Source organism: Balaenoptera musculus, chromosome 20 (genome assembly GCF_009873245.2).
Source record: "Balaenoptera musculus isolate JJ_BM4_2016_0621 chromosome 20, mBalMus1.pri.v3, whole genome shotgun sequence".
Lineage (NCBI taxonomy): Eukaryota > Metazoa > Chordata > Mammalia > Artiodactyla > Balaenopteridae > Balaenoptera > Balaenoptera musculus.
Window position 1 is genome coordinate 37,932,078 of NC_045804.1, and position 24,355 is coordinate 37,956,432.

Genomic DNA, 24,355 nt, shown 5'->3' on the forward strand with positions numbered 1-24,355 from the left:
ACTTTGGATTTAAGGCTGGATAGGAATAAAATGAGGATGTAAGGAGGGAGTGAAGAGCAGAAGAAAGGTGGCAGGATCAATAGCTGTAGGTCTTGGTGAGTGCAAAGGATTATTGGACTTGGGTTACTAAAGAAAGTGAGCTGGAAAGATAGGATGGAGAAATGGCAAAGGAAGGGATGCTTGAAGTTGACATTACGGGGGATGAGAGGCTGATCTGGGATGTAGGATAGGACCATTGGAGGAGAGGAAATCAAGGATCCAAGAGGCTAGATGATGGGATGAATCATCTACGTATATACAGCAATCATCAAGAATGATGGCAGGACTAGTAGTACTGGAGAGAGTGACAATGTGCCAGCAACTAAAAGATGCAAAGAAGAGGGAGTGGCCAAAGGGCAGGGAACACTATAATAAGGAGCAGTGATGGTGTGGCACAGTCTGATGACATGAGATTCAAAGACGGGGGTTTTCAGAGAGAAGGGAGGGAAAAGGGTCTGGAAGTAGCAGTGAGGCACTAGCAAGAAGCTATTTTCCTCCAGGCTCAGTGGTACAAGGGAAAGAGAAACCAGTCACCATTTAAGAGGGCTACAGGGGAAGAAGAGTCTTCAGAGGACAGGCAGGCTTCAAGTAGAGCAAGACGGGAGAACAATCAGAGTAGAAGCTGAGGATATGAGAGATTTTGCTGATGACTGACCATAAGTCTTGGAAGCCAAAGTACAATAATTTAAAGGTACATATTTTGGGCTTCCCTGGTGGTGCAGTGGTTAAGAATCCACCTGCTAACGCAGGGGACATGGGTTCGAGCCCTGGTCCGGGAAGATCCCACATGCCACGGAGCAACTAAGCCCGCGAGCCACAACTACTGAGCCCATGCGCCACAACTACCGAAGCCTGTGCGCCTAGAACCTGTGCTCTGCAACAAGAGAAGCCACCACAATGAGAAGCCCATGCAGCACAACGAAGAGTAGCCCCCACTCGCCACAACCAGCGAAAGCCCACAAGCAGCAACGAAGACCCAACACAGCCAAAAATAAATAAATTAAATAAATAAATAAATAAAGAATATATTGTTTAAAAAAAAAGATATATATTTCTGGCTTAACATGTCTCACACTAAATGCACACCTACTATTTAATCTAGTGTTCAACCAAAGAAATAGTCATCTATTTCAAAGCTGGAGGAAAGACCAGGTGAACATACTGAGAGACAATTTATTTCCAACACAGCTGTGGTTCACTGTAAGTGATAATTTTTGAACTTAAACCTCTACCAGGACTTCCCTCGTGGTGCAGTGGTTAAGAATCTGCCTGCCAATGCAGGGGACATGGGTTCGAAACCTGTTCCGGGAAGATCCCACATGCCGTGGAGCAACTAAGCCCACGAGCCACAACTACTGAGCCTGAGAGCCACAACTACTGAAGCCCACGCTCCTAGAGCCCGTGCTCTGCAAAAAAGAGAAGCCACCGCAATGAGAAGCCCGCGGGCCACAACGAAGAGTAGCCCCCCCTTGTCGCAACTAGAGAAAGCCCACTTGCAGCAACAAAGACCCAACGCAGCCAAAAATAAATAAATAAATAAATTTATAAAAAACAAAAAACCTCCACCTCTCTCTACACACGTACACACACGCACACACACACGCGCGCACCCATACAGTAACTTGAAGTATTATCTTTTCTTAGACTGTACCTTGTAAGGATCCTCAGGATCTACCCAGGCTACGTGAAACATATGACGAATTTCCTCTGCCAGTCCAATTCTTGCTCCACTGTTGGCTGCTACATAGATGCGTGGGATGCCCTCTGCCCTGGCAAGCTCAGAAGCTCTGAGAAACAGCAAATCCTCCTGGGGTCCAAAGGACCCAATTCGGTATGTGATATCATTGCCAATAACAATGATATCTCGGCCTTCTGGATATTCTGGACTTTTAAGGGTCATTTTCCAAGCTACCATGCCGATCTGCAAAGGCATAAACAAACAAACAAATAAATACAAGCTTTTTACATGCAGAATTATTTTTCAGGTTCCTTGAAGATATCAGACTGCACGTAGACACAACCTTCAGGTAAAGATATGCATTGCTAAAGAGCCAAGCTCCCTGCGGGAAACTAGAACAAATATTCTAGCATACTTCTCTAAGATTATGTTGAGAATAGCTGGTTTACTGTACACGTATTTCACAGTTGTCTCAATTTCTTCTTTGGGTCTGTTCGAAGAAGATGGAAAAACCAAATTCTAAATGCACTCAGGCTATGTGTGGAAGAACACTGGGGCACTGGGAATTAAATCCGGGATGCCCTAACTTACTACCCTATCTACTAAGATATCTTTTGTGAGATTCTTTCCAAGAAATCTTTAACACACAGGAGAGCAGAAAGAGGACTACCTCTCATGGACTATACAAGTTTTACAACCCTGGGTCCTTTTATTGTCCTCTAATATTTGTCAGGAATAACAGCAACATTCTTTACAGGCTTGCTTCAGGTATCTTCCATTTCTGCAGGAATTTACTGTAGCTCAACACTGCATCCTTGTGAGCATCTCTTGCTGATTTCTCCCAACACTAGTAAACCAAAGGATGCAAGTAACCAACCTCTTGCTGCACTATGATATATATAAATCTCTGCTCACTGTTCAGTAGCATCTGACCGGCCACACAAATAAATGATACTGACTTAATAGGCAGGGGTGACACGTCTCTTCCCAAACCCTCACAGCCCTCTCCTCTTTTAATCCCCTTCTATATGAGAACTAGTCATTCCTTCTACTTGTTTATTCGCTAGTGCCCTTTCTTTTCTACTCACTCATTCCCCAGTTAACGGCTGCAGTTTTTCATGTCCGCCTGTCTGTTTCCCTATACCTAGATAAGTAATGCTTTCCATTCTTTTTTTTTTTCCTGTTTCTTTCTGTCTCCCCCGCTTCCCACCTCCACCACTCGCCCCCAAACACAAAGCCTACCAGACGAGCATTCCTGGTCCTGCCTAATGGAGCCCAGCCACATCGGCAGCCTTGGTCCCTCATCCCTGGGCTGCTGCGTATCACCTCATTGCGGAGCCAGCCATCAAGAAGGGCCATGAACAGATGTAAATAGCAGCATCCCTGGAAAGCCACATGCATCACCCAGACTCAACCGGGCCAGTGATCATAAGCTCTGAGTACACATTTCTCAATCCAATTGCACATCCACTGTAATCAGGCTGGTTGAAGCTTTCCACACAGCTATTTGTGATTCTCAGCATTAAGAAATATATATATGAAACACCTACAGATAAATATAAGCTATTTAATATATACCACTGGCCAAATACAAATCAAAATCGATATAATACATAGAAAAAAAATCCAATCACCTTCTGAGGTAAGGCAGTATTACTCTATCTGCTCATTAAAGACAGAGAAAAGGAAGAAGAAACAGATCATCCAAAAAATAGCACAGAGAAACTCCAAATATCAGGATAATTTTGGTCATAGTTTTTAAGAAGCTGATCAATATGATGCCCACGTGGGGAGAAATATTTTAACTGCCTTCTCACGTGGCCCTCTAACCCAACATCTCCTTTGTTTTCAGGAAGGAAAAGCTATTTCCTCTAAATGCATTTGTAGTTAGGAAGATTGGGCTTTACACCAAATTTTATGACATATTAACTTTAGCCACCTAGGCCAGAGTAGCTTAGATACAAGTCCAGAAGAATCTACTTTAGCATTTGCATGCGAATGCAAACACTGTGTCTATGTGGCACTGGGCAAGCAAATAACACTCTTATCTTTTGCTATTACCTGGGGACTCTGTGTCACTTGGGCAGTCAGTTCAGCAATTGGCCAGGTCATTACGCTTGCAATATTGACTTCTAATTATTAGTAGTACTTTTTAAAAAATTAATTAATGAATTAATTTTTATTTTTGTCTGCATTCGGTCTTCGTTGCTGTGTGCAGGCTTTCTCTACTTGCGGCGAGCAGGGGCTGCTCTTCGTTGCGGTAAGGGGGCTTCTCACTGCGGTGGCTTCTCTTGTTGCGGAGCACGGGCTCTAGGCGCATGGGCTTCAGTAGTTGTGGCTTACGGGCTCTAGAGTGCAGGCTCAGTAGTCGTGGTGCATGGGCTTAGCTGCTCCGCGGCATGTGGGATCTTCCCGGACCAGGGCTCGAACCCATGTCCCTGCATTGGCAGGCGGATCCTTAACCACTGTGCCACCAGGGAAGTCCCTTGACTTCTAATTAGGTGTCAACACAGCAGCACCAAGAACACACTACTCTTAATGTCTTTCTAAAATGTGTCCCTTATCAACTGTCCTCCTCCCCACTTAAAAAGTACCAGTACAGGGCTTCCCTGGTGGCGCAGTGGTTGAGAATCTGCCTGCCAACGTAGGGGACACAGGTTCGAGCCCTGGTCTGGGAAGATCCCACATGCCGCGGAGCAACTAGGTCTGTGAGACACAACTACTGAGCCTGTGCGTCTGGAGCCTGTGCTCCGCAACAAGAGAGGCCGCGATAGTGAGAGGCCCGCACACCGCGATGAAGAGTGGCCCCCACTTGCCGCAACTAGAGAAAGCCCTTGCACAGAAACGAAGACCCAACACAGCCATAAATAAATAAATAAATAAATAAATAAATAAATAAATAAATAAATAAATAAATAAATAAAATTAAAAAAAAAAAGTACAGAATGGAGAGTGTTGTGTTGAGTCTTGGTACAGTGACATTCCTCATTGGAAGAGATTAAGTTTTGAATAAGCACAATGGATAAATCTCTAAGGAAGAATCTGTTGCTCAATTTACATTAAAAATTAGATTTCACTGCTAATCAAATGACGGGATATATAATGGTGAACATGGGCTTGGGAGTCAAACAAACTTGGATCCACATCTAAGCCCTACCACTTATTAACTGTGTGACCTTGGGAAATTCACTTAATTTTATTGAGCGTCAATGTCCCCACATACAAAATTAAGAAAATATTACCTATGGGATTGATGAAAAACTATTAGAAGCAGTAATCTATTATATTAACTTTAACATACAAAGTTTGCCTTTGTCTCTCCTCTCAACCTATCCAAATCTCACCTGTTCCATAAAGGTTCATTCAAATTCCATTTCCTCAGAAAAGCTTCCCCTAGTCTAAAGTGACTCCTTTCTTCTGATCACCTACTAAGACCTTCATGTAGAGAATTCATTTGATAATTAATCACATATGGCCTAGGACAGCTTTTAGCTTGCCAGCTTGAACCATCATATCATCTATTCCAGGGCATAGCAGGACTCCTACACATTTCTACACATAATATGGGAGTAATAAATACTTGCTGGTTCCACAGTCATTTCATTTTTTAAATGATTCTTGGAAAACAGTCAACACCAAGAGCTTAGAACATCGTGCAGGACTTATCTCTAGGGATCACAGAATAACAGTACTAAATGCCATTAAAATATTTTATTTTTTAAAAATAATAAGAATAATAGCTACCATTAATTGCACACTTATAACATGCTGTACTATACTATAAATGTTAATAAATACTGATAATAGTTAGGAGATTAAGCTGGAAAATCCGCCTGTCTTGGTTCAAATTTCAGCTTTATATGAGTTGTATAGCCTTGGACAAGTCACTTAACCTTAACCTTAACCTCAATTTTTCCCATTATAAAATGGGGATAACAGTATCTTTCTGGAGGGATTGTTGAGAGGAACACCACATTAAATTAGTACAGAGCCTGGCATATAAAAGTCCTCAAGTAGTAGCTATTATCATTATTAATTTAAAAAACAGCTGTTATTACTGCCATGAGAAAACCAAGGCACAGAGGACTTAAGTAACTTGTCCTATACCGAGTGTGAATGATTTATTCTTTAAAGTATGATTCATATAATTTCCTTTACTAGAGAAATTAAGGAAGTATGTTCCAGACTACTGCCACTGCACTTAGCTGAAACGATATGGAAAGATGAACATCAATTATAACACAAACATAAATGTCGCTGACACCTAAAGGCAATGTGCTACCCTGGATTGGATCCTGGAACAGAAAAAGGTCATTAGTAGAAAAATTAGTGAAATCCAAAACAAAGTCTGTATTTTATTTAACAGTATGGTATTGTACCAATGTTAATTTCTTAGTTTTTATAATTATAACATGGTTATATAACGGATTAATGTTAGGGGAAGCTGGGTGAAGGTTAATGGAGGTTAAATGGGACCTCTGTATGATTTTTGTAACTTTTCTGTAAATCTAACATTATTTTAAGATAAAAAGCTGAAAAAATAAATGTCATGATAAAAACGTTTTTAGAGGGAATATATTGACTAGTGAGGTCATTGTTAGTGTTTTGTTCAGCCTTATAAAACGGTGGCTATGAAGACTATGAACAGTTTTTTAAAATACCCATGATGTAATGCTAAATTTAAAGAAGCAGGATAACAAAATTGCACGCATACCATAATAACTCTGAGAGGCAAAACGGTGTGGTGGTCAAGGGCACAGACTCAGAAACTAGATTCTACAAATCTGAATCTAATGTAATCTGACTCTGACAGAATAGAGGGTCAGTCAGTTTTCTAGCCACATAACCTTAGGTAAGTTACTAACCTCTATATGCCTGAGTTTCCTCATCAGTAAAATGGGGTAATAATAACCTATTGTATTAAGTCTGCTGTGAAGACTAAATACATGTTAAATCTTATAGTAAGTGTTACAACACACGCACACATGCATACACCCACTCTCTATCTCTATCTAAAAGCTTGTTGGGGGCTGGGGGGAAGGGAAATAAAGAAACATAGCAAAATGGGATGATAATTATTTTAGGATGATGGGACTGTGAATTTTTTCCCCATTTTCCAAATTTCTTTAATGTGTTTATGCCTTCATAACTTAAAAATTTTATAAATTAAAAAGGGAGAAAAAACTACCAAATACTTCTTCACTGGGTAACAGGTACATGGGAGCTTATATTATTATCTCTAGTGCACATTTGAACATTTTCACAGTGAAAAAAAAAAAATTTAAAGGAGAAAAAAAAAAAAAATCTCACCAACCTAACGGATTTCTCATGTTTTAGAGGAACTGACTCTAGGTTTTAGTTATACTACAACAGATCACATTTGTATAAAATTTAAAGAGAGGAATAAACATATGAAAACTTAAAATCAAGACTCACCCTTAAAGGGAGAAGAGTATCAAGAACTGTCTTAGTCTGTTGGGGCTATCATTTCCTTTTTTAAAAAGAAATGCTCTGCAATGATGTGGTATAATGTAAACATATGTATATATAGGTTTATACAATATTAATATCTCTACCTTAGAAGTACTGCTTCAGTGTTTTTCTGGTCTGATAGTTAAATACATATTTATACTTTTAAAGTCAATATTTGTACAATAGACAAGAACAGTGCCTATCAGCTAAACACATATTTAGGACTGTACCACATGTACTGCAAACATGTACTAAAATCAAAAGCTTATATTTATACAGAGCCTTTCATCTTGAAGGGGGCTAAAGAGCTTTACAAACATGTACATAAAAGGACATTTGCACTGATAGGCAGGCAAGATATCAATTCACCCGCTCCCCTATTTCTTCCAGCAGTCCGGGGTAGGAACACATGGTGTCAACAGATGCAGGTCTATAACAGCTGCAAAGATGTGTCACACAATAATCCACCATACACAGTGACTGAAAGAGGGCTTGCAACTTGAGAACGGTAACTGCTCTCCTCCAGTGCAGAAGCACCACGGCCATTGCCAGCTTTGTGTTTTTAAATTACTCTCTACCAAACTCAACTAATCACCTGACAAAATTGAATTTGATACTGGAAATGGTTTCTGAATGCAAAATACTTTGTCTGATGATGAAAACTAGTTTGAAAAACGCTTTCCTCTGCCCTTGTTAGATTTAGAATAAAAAAAAAGGGGGTCACAACATTCAGGAGAAATGGTTCAAAATATTCTATCTAAGAATAGCTTTGTCTCAGAGGATTGGGTCATTACTTCAGAAGACAGTCATATTTTCCTCCCATTTAATTAGGACACCGTAAGTTTTTCAGTCAAATTACTTTATATGGATGGGGCCTATCTATATTATACACACAATGGAGGTTTTATATTGAAAATTCTGCAATCACTATATAAAAGCATACACAAGTGTGACAATGTGATTAGGAATATGACATTCACTGATTTCACCTAAGCCAAGTTGCCTTGCATGTTAACTTAAAAATAACAACCGAAGGAAATTCCATCACTGAATCCTCTTGTTTCAGCTTCTCTCTCCCTCCAACGTTTCTATGCAATAAAACCTAGTGAAAATGACACTCCAGGACTAAGGCCTAAGGACGACTAAAGGGCTAAGGAAGCAACAAAGGGAGAACACGTAGCCTAAAAGGGACTTGTCAGAGTGGCTGGGTTTATGGTCTAACGAGTCTCAGACTCAGGCTTTTGGTCCCTGGCAGTGCCACTGACTTCTTCCCCGACCACTGTCTTGCCGAGAGAGGCATGGACTAACCAAGTGGTTCTAGGGACTTACTGCCAATTATAGTTTCATTAATATAGCCATAAATCAGTTTTTAAAGTATCTAATTTCAGATTATTTTTGATAAGAGCATTCCAATTAGCAGGCTTCTTAGGTGTAGGATTATCCACCTAAACTAATTACCTTAAAGTGAGAAAGGGAAGAGGTTCAAAAGAGTTACCGCGAGTAAGTTAAGGATCAGCAGAAATAAACATTTGTTTTCCTTATACGAGTTCTAAGGAAGAAGATATTTCTTTGGCCACAGTCTGATCCTGGAATAAACACGCGCAAGCAAGGGAGGAGGGGATGGGGCGGAGAAGGCAAGCAGAAGAGAACAGTCTTATTTAACTGTTTTTATGTGGGTAAAATGATTTGTGCTACAGTATTTCCATAAGAAGTGGGACCATTATTTTCCTGTAGAAACACATTTGGTTTGAAAAGTATCACTGGACAGGACGTGAAAATCAAACCGAATGAATTATTCACAACCTCCGATCAGAGGTGATCATTATTTCTGATGCTCCAAACAGTGATTAGGATTCTGCCCTGAGATGTCATTTTCTCGCTGAGTAACACCAGTGATACAGAAAGGCATTATCTATCTATCCATATGTGTATTTTTTCTCCTGGGAGGACCCTGGTTTAATGTTACTATAACAGATAATAAAAACATGATAATATTAACATTTATTCTGATGGTGTCCATAAATGCCATTAGTCTGACACAAAGTGTCAACACTAATCATGACCCAAAATTAACACCAAAATTGACATCAACATTAATTGTACTATCAGTGTGAATAGAAGGTGCAAGTGTACATATGCACACGTACACACCCGCACTTTCCAAAGCTGCTGCTACCACAAAGTAAAACAACAATATTTCAGCTCAATAAAGAAATCGGAAGGGAAAGCTAAGGGGCAAAACAGGACAGGAATTTGTTTTCAAGGATGTAAGAAGCATTCAAGTCTAGCTATGCCGTGGGAAGTAGAAAGGGAGTATCTTTGCCACAGCTGCCTTTCTTATATCTCCACACTTTGAGTTCATCGGTAATAATATCTTTCTATATGGACTTAAACACAGGTTAGACTGTGGCTGAGATGTTGAAGCTTTATTTATTTTCCATGCTGAAAGTCTAAAAGTTGAGTGTTTCTGGCAAGGCCTCCAGTAGCTATTGTGCTACTACTGCTAATGCTGGGAAGATGACCATCCGACAAGGCTCTGGGGCAGAAATATAAAGAATCCTAGAACGTTAGAGCCGAAACAGACCCAGGCAGCATCTGCATCATGAAGATGAAAAAACTAAGATCCAGAGAGAAGGAATATGAACTTGAGTTCCTTTTCAGACAGATAACAAAATGCTACCTTTCCCCCTTCCTTTTGTATGTTGGATGGAATACTAAATCTTCACTTTTAATTAGATACTATCAAAAAATAATTACAATTTTAACTTATATTAGAACCTCGTGGGAAAAAAATACATCATGAAATATTAGAAAATACTGTATAGGTCTTAAAAGGTATATTTTTAAACCATAAGGCAATGCAATATTTGACTTAATTTGTGCCATTCAGAAAAACCATGCTGAAAAAACGTCAATGCCTTTCCATATTGTATTATCTTCTGGATATCATGTTCCATTGCCTAGTGTCGTGTGAGCACATAAAGGAGCTGAAAACAATTTTCTTAACAGCTGAAAAACTCTTTTTTTTCATGCTTGGATAATTCAAAAATGGCTGAACAAACTTACCTCAACCCTTCTAAAAAGCGATAAAAGGATAAGAAAAATATCATTTTTAGAGCAAAAAATTTTCTTCCCAGAGGTAATTCTTTGAAAATGTTACCAAAGATTAGAAATAATAATTTTAAACAGGGGAATTATTTCTTCCTGTACTATTTATATGCTTGAAACCACAGTAATTTTACACATGTACACACAATGCTTTAATAAACATACCAATTTTAAAAAACACATGCAATGGAGCACATACAAGCCAGTGGTATTTGAGAAATGGGGCGCCGGAGTGACTGGGTGATAGGGAAATTAACCAAGCTGGCCTACCACAGTTCAGGAAGCCTCCCCCATTAATCATGTAAACGAATGTTGAACTCTGATGCTCCACGCTACACCTCATCCTCTGGTGTCATCTGTTGCTGTCCTGATGTTCATTATTGCCTCTGGTTGGAGCTGTAAAATTTCTTGACGTAGGGTACTATATCACACCCTTTTTCTGTAAAATCTTAAAAATTAAGATGTATGAAAATGCTGGCAAGTTCATCCTTTTGTTTAAAGGCTAACTTTAAGGACTTACTTTTGAAAGGCACTGAGGAGCCCTCCACAAGTGCTGCCTTGGTTGGCCAAGGGATGCATTAGGATTTTCAAAGTCAGTCAAGCTCATTGGGCCTTGGTTTGCTACTAATGGAATGAGTCAAAATCAACTAATCGACCCGATGAGAACTCTCCAGCTCCAATAACAGACATTAAGAAGGAATTCGAAGAAAAATATATACATCCCAGAAGAACAGTGTTAGGAATTCATTAGAAGTAATTCCATGGCAGCAAGACCTAGCTTCCAAAAGTAGCCTCAATATTTTTCTAACGAGGGACTCAACTTTGGTCCTGAAGATCATTTCAGACAAAGACTTGTAGCCAAACACACTAAGAATGAGGCTAAAAGAAGAAAAGTGCACAATAATTTTAAATAAAATTATCTTACCACGTATTCCGTAATATGTCTTTTTCTGTACTTGAAATTCCTATCTTGCTAGGCTAAAAAGATTCAAAATTGGTTTTTTAAAGTCCTTGATGAAAAATAAGCTAAGTGCAAATTATGAATGTTTATATGTAATCAGTGGAATGTGATACTTTTCTGCCGAGGATCTCAAAGCACTTAGAAACATTCTCCCATCTTCAGGGACAGATTGGTGGCAAGGACCATTAGTCTCTTTTTATAACTTGAACAGTCAGTGCACAGACCATGATCCTGTTTTTCAGATCTGCTTTTCTTGGGTCTATTTCAGAGCTCACCTTCAGCATGCTACAATACAAATATGCCTCTTTTCCAACACACATCTAAAAGACTGATATGGACTCAATTTCCACACCCAGCGTGAAAAGGTAAACTGATTTCAAAAGAATGAAACAAAAGCACAGTAAAATACATCCAAATTAGCTTCCCATTCATGGAGCTATTCTGAGGTTAAATCGAGTAAAACAATAGGCAAAAGCCTAATGTTAAACTAGAAAAATATTTGGGTTTTGTTCGCATGAGAAATGGTCAACACTTTCCTTACTCAAACCCACGAACGCTCTCTCCAGTCAGTTTCAAAGCATAATGGGTTGCACTAGAATTTAAGTCCAGGATAGCCCAAGCAATTCCTTTGAGGGTATGGAAAATGTCAACCAAGTGAATTAAGACAGAGGGTTATGGTGGTTTTTCTAAAATAAGAGGTCCTTTGGGTTAAGAGGTCCAGCCTAAGAACTGTCAAAATAGATCTACTAATTAATTTCTTTCAATCTTTCAGGCTTACATAAGCTTACCAACTTCCTTTCCCTATCCAACTCCTAAATTTTATTTTTGTTTTTATACTCAAATTAGAGATTTCAAAGGATTATAGCAAAAATAAGTGAGACGCAGTGTCAGAATGGTTAAGATTTATTTAAGCTAGTCAATAGATGCAGGGATATTTGTCATATCACTCCATATTTTTCTATAAGTTTGAAATATTTTATAATAAAAAAGTTAAAGAGATGCTTACACCTTCGTGGGACTGGACAACAGTACCTTGCCAACAATTAGACGACAGTTAAATACGGGCAAGGCTGAGCAGTTCTAGAACTGAATTCTTAATCCCCACCATTTCATCCCCCAGAACATAAAGCAGAACTGAAACCAAGATACCAGTCATAATGGCAGCTAGCCTTCGAACTTTAATTTACACTACTTTTTTCCCTCCTCGATCATCCTCTTTCTAAAAAACGTTTCCTGTAAAAATGTGCAGTCATGATGTAAGATTCAACAGATCTCCACCCAAAGGGTTAAGAGAGCAATTGCACGTTGTGGGAACACTAGGCAAAGCCTACCATACCAACTGAAAAAAAAGGGAAGGATACTGCTGGATTTGCCTCACCGAACAGGGCAATTCAAGAGGTTTATCTGAAGGCTAGGCTGCTGAGAAGGAAAAACCCTGACACCTAGTGCCCATCTGAAAAAAACGAAGTCTTGGAGCCACTACAATTTTAAGTCTGGAAGTGTGTGTGGAGGTGATCATCAAATTGCATTCAATCTGGAACATACTTAACTCTCAGAAAAATTTTAAGGAAAAAATGTAATGCCATGCAAGAATTCCAGTCTCTAACTACCAATCCTTTTTGGAGTACACATCCTAAACCTAATTATTATAACTGCTTCTAGACACAGCATCTTCTTCTCATCGCAGATTTTCATTACGACAGGAGCAATGAGAGGGAATAGATAGGTTCATATTGTTAAAAAGCCCATGTTCTGAAACAGTAAGGAAGACAGGGTCCACATTTCTATCCACACTAATTTTGCTATAAAAGGTGCCTGCCTATCGTATCTTTCATCATTGCCCAATTTGGAGATTCATCATCTAGTTCACAGAGCAGTTAAAGGAAATATAATAAAAGAATGCTAATAACATTTCAGAATATATAAGAACACAGTCTCAAGAAGGCCAGTGCTTTCTTTGTCCTACCAGGCAAAGTTAAGTTGTTCTCCGTCAAGTCGGTTACAGACATTGGCTTGATCTTAGCCTGAGCCTTTTAATAACAGGATTTGGTGCGAAAAGCAGCTGCATTGGATTGTGAACTGTTACTCAAAGTGTTCCCACCTACAATTACAGCTTCTACCAAATGATCAAAACAGGTTAGCAAACTGGCAGGAAAATGAAAACAATTCCCCCCAAATCGAGAAGTGGTGAAAGTAGAACTGTTGGTTAGCTGCGCTTCTTCTATATCCAGGCTCAACAGCATACATTCATCTAGCTGTGTATTTACATACAGTGCCCATCACAGGAGCATGAAATCAGTTTAGTCTACGTTGCAATCACATTTTCCTCAATTTTCATCTTTACTTGAAACGATTAAAAAAAAAAAATCCTAGACAACTTATCTTTGGAGCTATTTGCAAGGAACGTAGTTCACAGATTTGGTCTACATCTTTTTTATTCCTACTCTAAATTCACACTAAATGCAATGCCATTCAAATCTGACAATGAGAAAAATGTGTTCTCCTATACCTTTCATCACGCATAAGGTGGCATTCCTTCAGTTACATCTCTCTCAATGGGGAAGGGACAACTAGGAAAATAGAAAGGAGAGAGTAGCTAACGTCACATCAGAAAAGCTCTCTTTTGCCTGCTTTTAAGTCGGCCACAATGTTCAAAATGCAGGTCACATCTCTGCTGAAACAGCCAATATTCTTCCTCGAATGGCAAACAAGTTACCTAAAACTAAATGGAACTGAATTGTTCCAAGTCCTGGTCCCATCACCTTTTTACCTATTTCCTGTCCTGGAAAAAAAATAGGGAAGAAAGACTGGTTACCCACATAGCCGATGGTATGATAAGTGCAGGCTTTCTGCCTTTGATTATGGGGAGAAGCATCTCAATTCATGGGGAAACTCTGCAGGAATCTCTTGTTTTACCTGTATTCCTTATATCCATGTGCTAGCTTTGAAACCCAGAAACTCCAATCCTTCAAGGTAATGCAGTATCACCCACCATGATGACCTGGTGGAGCTGTCACCTTTGGAGAACACCACATTATGATGATTTAATGTCTACGTAGCACTGACGCATTTACATTGAGCCTCGGCTCTCAGAACATTAACAGGTCAATCTTTTATTCCTTTTTTTAATAAAACTATTTCTCAAGGCTCCGTTCAGATGCCCATTCTCTTTGGGATAGGACTGATTTGCTCCCAATCTCATCAGCATGAGCTCTTTTCCTTCCCCTCACATCATTCTTGGGGTAATATGTAGTGTGCCAAGCTCATGACAAACTTTTCTCTTTGGCCAAAGAAAATTAAACGGCAATTGCTGAAAGTCAACTTGCCTTGATAAAACTGGGCTCAGCACGAGAAAATACATCCTCCTGACACCTCGTCATCTCTTAGGCACAGCTGTCCCTCAGAGTTCTGACTGCTGAAACTCCATCTTTAGATTGGTCAGTCGCTCAGTGGACATGCTTCATTGTACGTTCAAGCTCTAGGTAACAGAGTTGGATACTAATACCCCAACCTCACTCCTGTTGTGCAGGACCCTATAATCTAGCTAAGGCCACTGACTGACTTCACCAGCCCTGCCGGGCATTAGTCACTAAGGGCTCGCAAAAGAAATCAGTCTCACTCCTCCCGAGCTCAAAGACTCAGGAACAGCAAGGTAACACTCAGCTTCAATCCTAGTCAATCATTTGAAGGAAAGGAAAAGAGAACAAAGAAAACAGGCAACTAAGGAGGGAAAAGAGGAGGACAAGAAGAAAGTAAGAACTGACGAAAAGCAAAAAAAAATTTTAAATACTATTGGATTTCTAGATTTCAAGATTATTATTAAAGCATTGGGCAAAGGAAAACATGTGGTCCCTGTATTGACGCTACTACTCATAGCCCTAGTCCTATGCTGCTGTTTAAGACATCCCTTTGCACCAAGGTTTGTTGGGTCTTAAAAGGGTTAAAAAAAACCTTTAATTTTTTTTTTTTTTATTCGTGTGTGTGTGTGTGTGTGTGTGTGTGTGTGTGTGTGTGGTCTTTGGGTACAGAGTCCCGTATAATAAGACTATTTGTATTCATACTGGCAGAGTAAACACTACATGTTCATGCCCAGGCAGCTCTGTGCTTGTAATTTCAGCAAGAACAGAGCTCTGTCCCTCTGGGACTTCACTATTCCCCCAGTCTCCATTCGCTCAAACAGAATGAGAGCAGAGAGAAAGCAGGACAGAAAGATCATGGCAAGAGGTTTCACACAGCACTGCAGCTAGTTTTCACGTGGCCAAAAACCTCATTTTGTGTCTTAATTACATTAGTTAAAAGCGTTTTTCTCTCAGTCCCATGTTCACAAGGGTGCCTTGCACTCCTGAAGACTCCACTGTTCAATGAATCAGAATTTAAGTCTAGCACAATGAAGCTTTTCTTTGCTGCTGAGGGGTTCACTAAGTAGATGCTACACACAGTGGCATAAAGCTCTGCTGCAACTTCGTGTGTGAATGAGTATACATACACCTACTCGCGTCAAAATTCTACGCATCCTTTCTCCCCAGCCTCTCGCCTCTGCTATTAGATCAGAAGAACTCCTACAAGTCTGATACTCTCCATCGGGTCCAATGCTTGCATCCATCTTAATACCAAACCATCTACTTTTGGCAGCCACTGGTGTACTTGCTGAGCAGCCACGCACCTGGTACATATAGGAAATTGTTTTGAAAAAGATACTGCATAAAATGGGGAAAAATTGCAGTTATCCCCAAAGATCTACCCAGTCTGTTTATGGTGAACACTCAGATAGAGATTACTCCTTCTAAGGAACGAGATTTATCTAGGGATTACATCTAAGGTTAAAATAAAAACATATCTCATTTTAGGCTTATTACTGTTGTTATCACTGTTGTTACAACTGTACATTAGAAGCATGGTTAGAATCAGGAAGAATCTCAGTGCACTGAGGAGGATGTCGGATATAGGGCAGAATACGACTTTACATCATTAACAGTCTACTATAGGAGAAAGGAATCCAAAGCTAGAAAAGGCATTCCTGGATAACTATCAGACACGGGTTCACCGTTACCTCCTTTTACGTTTAAACCCCTGGTTCTGATTGGGCCCCTTTAAGAAGAAAATATTTACCATGCTCACAACAGTACTAGATGAAATTACCTGAGCACAAAAAAACATCTCAAAAACCGTACACCAGTATGCAAAGTAAGTATCCAAATAAGGAAAAACATCAAGAAATATTCTAAATGCTTTTATCATAGAAAAATCTCAAATTTTCAAATATACAAAAATAGAGAAAATAATCTAGTCCTATGTATCTATCACCTAGCTTCAGTTAACAACTCATGTTCAATCCTGTTTCATCTGTACTCCCACATTCACACCCCCTCATTATTCTGAAGCAAATCCTAGAGATTAGATCATTTTATCTATAACTATTTTAGTATGTATCTCTAACAGAAAACAATACTCTTTTTTAGAAAGCAAAATTGTAATAGCATTTTAAAAAAATGTAATACCATTATCACACTGAAAAAACTAATGATAATTCCTTGCTATCCAGTCAATGTTCTCTGGCTAAAGAATTCTACCAACAGGACTACTATGCTGCCTATGCCACTCAGATCTTAATTAATATTATTTAATGACCACCCGCACGGAAAGCTGGTACTAGTGGGCACAGAGATAAGAAAGGGGAGGGGGGGGCGCAACTACTTGCCTCATTTCCTCCTGGAAGCCTGTTCATGTGGACCAGTTGACCTTGATCATCCAACACAAGCTCAGTGTACGTCAGCATGTCTGAAGGCAGAGGGGGTGATGGAAGGAATGCCTGAGTGGACATAGACTCCCAGAGTTTGATCAGGGACTAAAGGAGGAGAAAAGTTTGACTAATCAGTAACAATTAGCATTTCAACATGAACAAAATAAATATTAAAATATCATCAGTCTAGTTTTGCTCTTTCTTTTCCAAATGTTCTGCTGAGCGTCTAAAGGTTAGACCAAATTCTAGAGCTCTCATTCTCAGTTGAAATAGATTTGTAATTGTCTTTAACATAATGTTTTTTACATGCCAAAAATCAGGCACTTTTCCAACAACATCAAACTACTGAGCGATCATGAATCAGAATGAATCAGTCCCTCTTTAAAAAAGGAAGAGAAATCCTAGAGAAACTTGGCTACAGAAGAATAACCAGGAAAGTGACATGACACTCAGCTAATACAAAGTAAACCCAAGAACACAAGAATAGAGTTTCTACTAGAGGTTCAGGGGAAGCATCTTCTTTCTATTATCTTTTCAAAGCTACAGGCCCATACATGGCAATTAGCTCACTAGAGGTGTGTGACTGTAAATGTGCAAATCAAGTCTGCTCAAATTTGAGAAAACAGAGAGACACACCTATCATTTTAAAACCATTTCAATTTCCACTCCCAACTGCATATTACCAAAAATATTGCTGCATGAAGTGGGAACTAGTTCAGTTGTTTCTCTGCTTGCCTCAAAGCAACATTTAAAACCAATATGACTCATTCATACTTACAAGTCCAAATCACTGTGTTTATGTCTATTCTATAGGAAGAATGATATAGGATGTGATTTCTCTTTATGGCACTGGCACCGGGGAACAGAATCAACACTCAACTTCTAGGCTAAAAATGCCGGTAATACTGAACGAAGACAGCTATGTTTCAAGAGAGAGACCTTGTAAACAAATGGTTACATAAAGGAAATCTCTTGTATTCCTGAATAATACAGGAATTACAGAAAGACTGTTTACTAAGACCACATATATTACTTTATTAAAATTCAAATGTGGTAACACTGGTATTTTTGACTAGGAGACTCGGAAAAATCCTATATTCATATATTTTTTTAAGGACAAATTCAGTACTCTTTTGATACACTAGTTTTTATTCAGCTATAATAAATCTCCCACAAAAGAACTGATAATTTAAACTGTGTACCATGAACTCTATATCCATTTGTATATGTTATATATTGATTCTCATCACATTAACCTAGGTTATCAGTTAGAGACCTGGGTTATCTTGGAAAATAGGAAAACGAGAACTGGAGTTTCAAATCTCTTTTTGATTTGAATACAGACTTTGGAAATAGACACCTAAATGTAACTCCTTACACCGGTCATCGTAAACTACCATCGCAGGCATGTGGTCTCGGTTTACTCTTTTCTGCTCAACAGAGGCCCCTAGCCTCACCATTCTTCCTGTTAATTCATAAAGAACCACCCAACATCTGAGTTGGCAGTCACAATCCCAAAAGAGATAGAAGTGAGAACAGTGTCAAGATATTTCCTGCCTTTTGAAAGTGCCCTATTCCAGTCTAAGCTGCATCTGATGAAAATTCAGGAAAAATCTTGCCTCTTTGGCACACGTCAGAGCTCCCCCTCCGTTAGCCACCTTTACCTGCCGAAACATCTCTGGGATATCATATATGTATGTTGTCCCTAAGGACTGTGCCTGGAACCTCTTTGATTGAAGCAGGTCTTTGGTCACATAGGGAGTGTTGATTAACATTCCATGTAATGGTCCCTGTTTGTCTCCGTATGCCTGAAACATGATCTGCAGGAAAAAGAGGATGGCATGGGGAGTTAAAAGACAGGGGGAAAAATCAAATCAGCTGCCTAGAGGGACTTTTTTTCACAAATGTTATTTCTTGAAACACATTTTTGGTGGGTTGAGTAGCTAAGATATGCCTCTTAACATTGGGTACATGGTGCTCTCACCTCTCTACAGATTAACCAACTCCAAAAGATGGTATGTAACCAACCACATATCACACTTTTGAAATCAACAAGAAAGCACAGCGTTAAGTTTCACATTTCAGAGACAGACTGACAATGTTTGCCTTCTAAAGTGACTTGAATCCCATATATTCAGAAACAAAGCATGTCAACTAACCAACTAAGCAGTTCTAGTATTTAAGCTGAGGAACAGCTAAGCACTAAAGAGAATTCTGTTCTTTCCCCAGTGGTAGAAGGCAAGGTCGAGGCTCTACCAGGTCACCTACACTTTAGTCTATTTGATTAGAAGGTGCTTCATAAGTACGATTAGCTATATAAAGGCTTCAAAGATTTCTGACACAAGTGGATTTCATCCATCCATCTAGCTAGCTAATTCTTGTTAGCTCATAAGACACAGCCTATAGTAAAAAAAAAAAAAAAAAAAAAAAATTTATTAAAATATATATATAAAATATACACACATATGTATTTCCCCCAGTATACTATGTCTACGACTAGTGAATAAGCTCCTGCAATACTTATATTGTCACATAATAAAATCACTACACCAGTTTTTAATTATTTTAACCCAAATATTTCTAGAAGAGTACTTCATATTTCATATATTTAGACAGTTTTATTTGCTTATGAATATTTATAAGGGATGCCATTATTTCAATTCAGTTAATATTTATTGAGTGCCCAGAGGTTGTATGACACTAAACTAGGCACTTTATGCATGAATACATAAAACATAGATTCCCAATGCAGTGAATACAAATGGAGATTGGGATGTGAGGGTATGTGTGTATACCCACATACTTATTCAGGCCTAAAATATATAAGCTTAAGTCTACCACTAATGAATAGATTTGCAGACCTGCTAAACAGGCATTAGAAGAGAATTAAGTACTCTCCTATATCCTGGGTACAGTTCAGTTAAGTGAATCCTTAGCCCTTTAGATTAGAGGAACAAATGTGTTCTACTGACTTGTCAATCAGGTCCTATTCTGGGCAAAATTTGTCTTGGGCTGCTTAAAGCCCAACAGAATGGAGCTCCAAATCCTCTTGCACATGACCAATGATGAAAGTCACCAGGTAGGAGGTAGAATTAGCATTGTCTTAGTAATGTGAGAGGTAGAAATAGTAATGTTTCAAGAGATTCAAAGTGTTAAGTGAGGCCAGGGTGTTAGTATGTGAAAACTGGACTTAGAGGAGATAACCCAAATCAAAATAAGAAAAAAAGGAGCAAAAGCAGTAGGTTCTTGGAACTACATTCCAAGTACATACTTATAGGTCTTATCTTTCTATTAGACAGAAAGATAGGTACAGTTTTGCAAGGTCTGGAATAAAGTCAGGCTGGTCATTTAAGCAACATAACTGGAGGTACTTTCACTGCTGGTGTGAATTTAAAATGGCACAACCTCTTTGGCAAACAGTTTGGCAGTTTCTTATAAAATTAAACATATACTTACTATGACTCAATAATTATACTCATATATTTACTCAAGAGAAATGAAAACATATCTATACAAATATTTGTAAATGAATGTTCACAGCAGCTTTATTCAGAATAGCCCAAACTGGAAAAATAAAGTCTCAAATGTCCATTGACAGGTGAATGGATATAAAAATTTTGGTATATTCCTAAAATGGAACACTACTCAGCAGTGAAAAGGAACATACCCATAATCCATGCAACATGGATGAATCTCAAGAACACTATGCTGAGCAAAAGAAGCCAGACACAAAATAGTACATATTGTCTAATTTCATTTATATGAAATTCTAGGACAGGCAAAACTACTCTATAATAATAGAAAACAGATCAGTGGATGCCTAGGGCTGGGGCTGCAAAGGAGAACAAGAAAACTTTTGAGGGTGTCAAGGGTTCTCTATCATGATTGTGATGGTGGTTACACAGGTGTGTGCAATTTCAGAATGAATTAAACTGCACACATAAAATGAGTGCATTTTATTACATGTAAGTTCTATCTCAACAAAGTTGATTTTGAAATGTATATTTCCCTCTTACACTACACATTGGAAATCAACTGATTTATGCAGTGGATTACTCAGATCTCTCTACTATGACTGCCTGACATCAGTGTTCACTACAGCTAATTCCACAAAGACTATACAAGGAAAATAAGACAATCTGAAACTCAAGCCAGTCAACCTTGCTCCTTGTTGGCAGAAAGAATAAAAAATTATTCTGGAGCAAGAGGCTGATAACAATGGACAGCACTGGAAGCCTCTGAATGGTCACTTATCTATCTATGTTGTCTATGTTAATTCCATTTTCTACTATAATGGCCATAGTAATTAAAACTGGTAAAGTATATGTTTTACAAGTTCATGAAAACAGGTACACATTTTCTTTATCACACACTTTTCACCAGAGGCCATCAAAAGGGCTTCTCTTCGAAAACAATCTCTGATCCCATATAGTCTGCTCCCTTAGAACCTGGTACTTATTTTATGATGGCACAAATCATAATCATACAACAGAGAAACTAATTATCCATCTTCTTCCATCATGAGGTAAATTTCTTGAGAAGAGACATCACTTTTTATCTTTGTATCCATACTGCTTGATACATGATACGTGGTCAATAAATGTTAAATTAATGAACAAATGAATGAATGATACACATGGTTCTATATTGTTTTAAATTCATATAATTACTCACTAGAGCAAAGAAAGGGAAAAAACAAATTGGCACGAAACATCAAGTAGGCTTTCAGGGTGCCAGAACTGAGTTAGAAGCTGTTCCTTTTGTGGTCTCCCCTCCTCCAGTCGTGGGCTCCTGAGTTCACACTTGGCAATGGCTGTTGAATCTCAACTGAAGAGCCTCAGGGAGACCCCTTCCTTCAGGGCTTACTAAACATGCCGGACCCATGGTAAGAGGGGTGCTCCCTCAGGCTAAAGGCAGCTCATTCATTCTCTCAGATACTTAGTGAGTGCTTATTTTGTGCCAGGCACAGTACTAAACCCTGACTGAAGGCATCTGCTCCTTTCATGCCCCTGTGTCACCACTACCCAGCATGAGGGAAATCTAAGAGCTTTCAAATAAAAGAAAGGGGGGGGGAATAGTTATGAAGAACAAACGTATTTATTAAAAACATTAAAGTCTCAAGTGGCCATCTTATTTTTCACAAGAATAGATCTGCCTTGAAGCCACTGCAGAAGTTAATTAAAAACATCCCTGCCCATGGAAAGCTTTGACTGAAAATGTCTTTAAGGTTGTCCTGAAAAACATCAAATGCAGCAAAAAATTATTGAATACTCTTTCTCTTGCTCACCCCTTGCACTCTTATGCACACTTTCTCTCTGTTTTAACTGTTCACTTCTCACGTGATAGGTTTCTCTGGCCATCTAACTGGGAATCAAAGCACAAAATGAAAGGTCGCTCTGACAACTGTCCAAACCTAGAATTTTAAAACTCATCTTCAAAATACCAGCAAAAAATCTTTTCTTACTGCTGTTCCCAGATTTAAAAGGACATAGAAAAAAACAAGAGACATATAATCTCTTTCTGTCACCCAATACATAGAACAGACTGAGACCTTTGTGTACACATACAAAGGAGCAAGTTCATCCTTTAATGAGAAGAAAGGCACTTCCCAAGTTCAGGCCAGAGACCTACAATTAACATCCCAGTTCTTAAAAAGATGTGAGCAACGGTGAACTGACCTAAATCCTGTATCATAGCAAATGGCCCAAATATTGAGAAACCAAGGTGGTAAAACAGATTAAAAGGGAATTCTTTGTTATCATAGAACCAATCTAGTTAGAAAGTCACTTTCCATTTTCATATTCTCAATTTTTCTATCTGAAAAAATGGGTTAAAGTTTGCCACTTTGCTCTTTTACAGATACATGATACTCTGAACTCTCTGAAGGAAAGATAATGTGTGTAAATGGAATAAAGGGTAAATAAGATAAAGTCACTGCTTGATATTGCTCAAGCTATTATTGTATTATGTTGAAATTTTCCTTCTTTGAGATATTTCATATTTCAACAATTCCCCTTCCTTTACTTGCCAATGAGTGGTCTAAATAGGCTGAAAATGGGAACAAGGACAAATCAGATCAGAAAAGACAAGACTGCTCAAGTAGCCCAAGAGCCCTCTAAAAAAGAGCCCTAAACTGCACAGTTACCTGTGGAGTCAGGTTCACTTGGCACCTGTTAGGGCTCATCAATACATGACAAAAGGTTAAGGGTTTCATAACATCCATGGTTAGGACAGAGGCACATCTTATGAGGCAAATGAAGTGTTTCAAATTCATGCAACCATTTAAGCTAAGAGAGGATAACCCCACTAGGTGAAACAATGGGATTTGTGAGTTTGGGTCTTTCTGTAACAAGGACAAGTGGCTTCTCTCTAGGACCAAGTCAAAACTTTGAGAAGCCTGCTTGACTACTGTACCTGTGCTGTCCTGGAGTCAGTCACTTCCTTGTACAGGCTGATGTCCAAGTAATAGCCAGACTCGTTTGTCAGGAAGAGGCGGATGGGAATTGCTTTTCCAGTTGGTGTCAGGCGAATGTTGATTTTCAGCTCTGCCTGGAGGACGCGTAACTTCCACAGCCGACTTCCATAGCGCATTACCATGCTCCGCACAGATTCCTCAATCTGACACAAACACATCACCAAGCATAAAACTTAAATCCCTTGTAACTAGGACCTGTTTTGGGTCTGCCCATCTTTGGGAAGGGAGGAATGGGAAAAGATGCTGGCTTCCGGAGATGTGTCCTCCATGCATTCCTTACAAAAAGTCACAGTTTCTCCCCAACCCTACTCTTGCTTAGAACAAGTCAGGGACAATTTCATGCTGGCCTGGCATTTGAGTGGTTTTCTCTGGCTCACGACACCCAAATCCGCGCAACTCCCTTCCTCTTTCCCAATTATATTCATATTCTATGTCAAAGATCTGCGATATCTAAAATTACAAACCATGGGATTTAAGAGAAAGCCCCAAATAAGAATAAAATCTCTAGTTAAACAGCTATTAAGTAGCATTTATATGCACAGTAACTATGTTTCATTGCACTTTCAGGACCTTAAATCAACATAGCAATTACCACCATGAGCTTTTTTTCCATACAATTTTATCAAACTTTATAATATATGCTTCTTGGTAAATTGCACAAATTAAAGAAAGGCAATTTGTAGGTGGTGCTAGAATGTTCTCTCTAAACAGAGCTCTGAAACTTGGTCACTGCCAAGTCCAACTGGGACTTAAGTAGATGGGGCAGATGTTCCCTCATTTCTCTAAGCTTTATACCAAGACAGCTTAGTGCTCCTAGTTTTCAGGGGTCAGCGAGTTATTTTAACCAAATGGCCTTAGATGTGATTTTTCCTTATTGACATA

At 38.9% G+C, this 24,355-nt stretch overlaps 1 protein-coding gene across 2 annotated transcripts in view; it reads right to left on the bottom strand.

Moving 5' to 3' along the window:
* The window catches only part of ACACA (acetyl-CoA carboxylase alpha), a 268,738-nt gene that overhangs the window by 67,393 nt on the left and 176,990 nt on the right, over positions 1-24,355 (bottom strand). For both annotated transcript variants that reach the window (XM_036835516.1, XM_036835517.1), the window contains exons 39-42: positions 23,413-23,616; positions 18,663-18,818; positions 16,957-17,103; positions 1,691-1,960 (exon numbers count right to left, since the gene is read on the bottom strand). In XM_036835516.1, the coding sequence (XP_036691411.1) occupies positions 1,691-1,960; positions 16,957-17,103; positions 18,663-18,818; positions 23,413-23,616 (777 nt within the window). The remainder of the gene's footprint in view (positions 1-1,690; positions 1,961-16,956; positions 17,104-18,662; positions 18,819-23,412; positions 23,617-24,355) is intronic.